Source organism: Lepisma saccharinum, chromosome 4 (genome assembly GCF_977018435.1).
Source record: "Lepisma saccharinum chromosome 4, izLepSacc3.1, whole genome shotgun sequence".
NCBI lineage: Eukaryota > Metazoa > Arthropoda > Insecta > Zygentoma > Lepismatidae > Lepisma > Lepisma saccharinum.
In genome coordinates, this window is record NC_139232.1 from 116,629,592 (window position 1) to 116,632,579 (window position 2,988).

The 2,988-nt window shown below is 34.2% G+C and overlaps 1 protein-coding gene across 1 annotated transcript; it reads right to left on the reverse strand.

Annotated features, from left to right (window-relative positions):
* Positions 1–560: 560 nt before the first annotated feature.
* LOC145987068 (uncharacterized) lies at positions 561–1,379 on the reverse strand. The gene has a single exon (XM_083121525.1). It carries the CDS (start codon positions 1,377–1,379, stop codon positions 561–563), a length of 819 nt encoding a protein of 272 aa, XP_082977651.1.
* Between the last annotated feature and the right edge of the window lie 1,609 nt (positions 1,380–2,988).

Genomic DNA, 2,988 nt, shown 5'->3' on the forward strand with positions numbered 1-2,988 from the left:
TTTACTGTTAACAAACTCAGTACCATTGTCTGACCTTACACTTTTTATACAATTGTTAGCTTCCTTTTCATATTGGTTTTTAAATTTTACAAAGTAATCAAAAGCTTCATCTTTTGTTTTGAGAAAGGATACAAACACCCTTCTACTGTAAGTATCTACAATAACATACATGTATTTAGCACCCCCCAATGACTCTTTTTCTACAGGTCCACATAAATCCATGTGTATCAAATCCAGTGGTTTGTCACATACATCATTGCTTTGTTTAAAAGGAAGTTGTACAATTTTTCCCTTTATACATGCATCACACAATTCTAATTTTTCTGAAGTTTGCTTAAAATCTAAATCTCTTACCATATCACTGTCCTTCATTTTATTTAAATATTTTTCATTCAAGTGACCTAATCTTCTGTGCCACATGTATTTTTCATTGTTTACATTAGTTTCCATAGTTAAGCATGCATCCTTACAATGACTTACAACTGATCTTACATAAGTTTGTAATGTGTACATACGATTCATTTCCTGTGCTTCTGCCACTAACATGCCATTTTTGTCAATTATCCTTGCACTATTTTGGAAAATAACACTTCATTACCATGATTCACCAAACCTCTAACTGACAACAAATTCAAACGCAAATCAGGTACATATAATACATCATAAATACACACATCGTGAAGTTGACCATCATTTGTGACTGTTGATACCTTAATGTCACCTTCCACTTTGGCCTCCATTGATTTTCCTTGCTCCGCAAGTTGCACTTCACTTTGCACTTCTCTTCTATTTATCAGCCAGTCTTCTTTATTTCTCATGTGACATGTACAACCAGAATCTATACACCATACCTGCACTTCTCTTCTGTCTTCCTGCATGTCGTATACATTGTAAGCGGCTTCCATGTTGTCTTCGCATGTGAATCCCGTCTGTTTCGTTTTTTCCTTCGGTGTTTTAGGAGATGTAGATGTAAAGCTAGACATAGAAGGTCTCCTAGCTTGAGCTTTCCCACCTTCTTTATTGTGCCAACATTCTTTCGAAAAATGTCCTACTTTTCCACACATCCAGCATCTTCGCACAGCTTCTTTATTTTTCCAATATTTCTTATCCCGTTCCTTGTATGCCTGTTCGGATTTTTCATTGTAGTCCATTTTATGCAACCTAACCTCCTCTTCTTTTAAGGTATCTTGCACTTCTTCAATTGTCGCACCCCTTTGTGCTCGTAATACTGCTGCCACGTTTTCATACTTTTGATGAACACCCCATACAATATGATACACTACTTCTCGTGTTGTAATTGGTTGACCCACTGCAGAACTTTTTGACATTATGTTTTGTGCTCTCAAAACATATTCGTCAACACTTTCCTTCTCACTCATTTTTATGTTCTTCATTTCCACACCTATATCTATTATTTTGTCCTGTGTGTTCCTGTGTGAATACGTTTAAGTTCATCCCACACTGTTTTTGCACATGTCTCATTAATGAACAGTTCAGCCTGGTCGGGTGATAAAGTAACAACTATGACACGAAAAGCATCGTCATTTTTTCTTTTCCCAAACGATTTTAGCTTTTTCTTCTGTTGGTTCATCATTCAATATTGCAGCCTTGTATAATCCTTTACTTCGCAGCACTGCACTTACCTTTAGTGCCCAGACATGATAGTTGCCATTGTTCAGTAATTCTATCTTACTCACGTCTGCCATTCTGCTATCCACAAGGCTGCTACCACTGTAGTTCCGTTTCTAGGATCTTTAACACATACGATGATGCATCAATTAACAATAACAACTATTTATTACTGCCAAATGGTAAGATACAAAATTGTACAATTTCATATCCTAGAAACGGAACTACAGGTCTTCCACCACCATTAGGATTTTTACCAAAATGAATGGTTATTATCCAAATAACCAACTTTAAACAATTACTAATAATTACTATTTAAACCTTATATTATTACTTACGAACCTCCCTCACCTCAATTTTAATAAATTACAAAACTAATAAGTGAACTATTAATAACAAGCCGCTAAATCTAAAACAACAAGTATTATCAGTAATCACAATTTTTATATCAATTTATGGAATCCCAGTAGTTCAACCATATTATATGTCTTTCTAAGGTCTTAAGTTAATTTCAAACTAATGACCTTCAAAGTCATAAATAAAGGGCACTCTTTTAGGCCTTAATACATTGTATGTATTCATTACCTTCTCAATCTGAAAGCCTCATGGCTTGCTCCGGTCACGTGACTAAGCGTCATCAACTGAAGGCGAGATAGCCGCCATGTTTGATTTACTTCTTCGGAATCAATGTTGGACCTTTTTAGTGAATATGGAATTGTAATGCAAATTTAAGAACTGTAATCGAGTTTACATGACGTATAAATATGCTTAAATGTGCAAGAGGTATGGTGTATAAGTGTTGTGTGCTAAATTGCAGAGGCAATTATGATGAAAAAGGTAAGAGTAACGTTCACATTTCTTCAAGATGTTGTTAAAAATGATAAATTTTTAGGGCAATTCCATTTGATTCAGTCACTACGAAAAGATACAAATTAAGTAACAAATGTTTTATACTAAAAAATAAATAAGAGTAATAGTTCATGGTGTAAACATGTCATGTGTCCGGAATAGGGATCAAATATACTCGTAAATGTAGACAACATGTCTACATTTTTTTAGAAATATCAAATAATTCACCCTGAATTACAAACGTTGGTTAATATTACGTCTACCAAAGCAATTTGTTAGCGTAAATTTTATGCAAGCATTCAATAAATTATTCATATTATTTACACAAATTTTCAGTTTCAAAATGTGCTTAATGAAAGAAACCTATACAACGGGGCAAAGTTGATACATGTGTACATTTATTCTTATTTTATCCCGCTTTATGCTTCTTTATGCTAATCGGAGGCTAATGGAAGATATGTTGTACATTCAAATACAAATGTGCGATGTGTAACAAGAACTTTTCGTGTG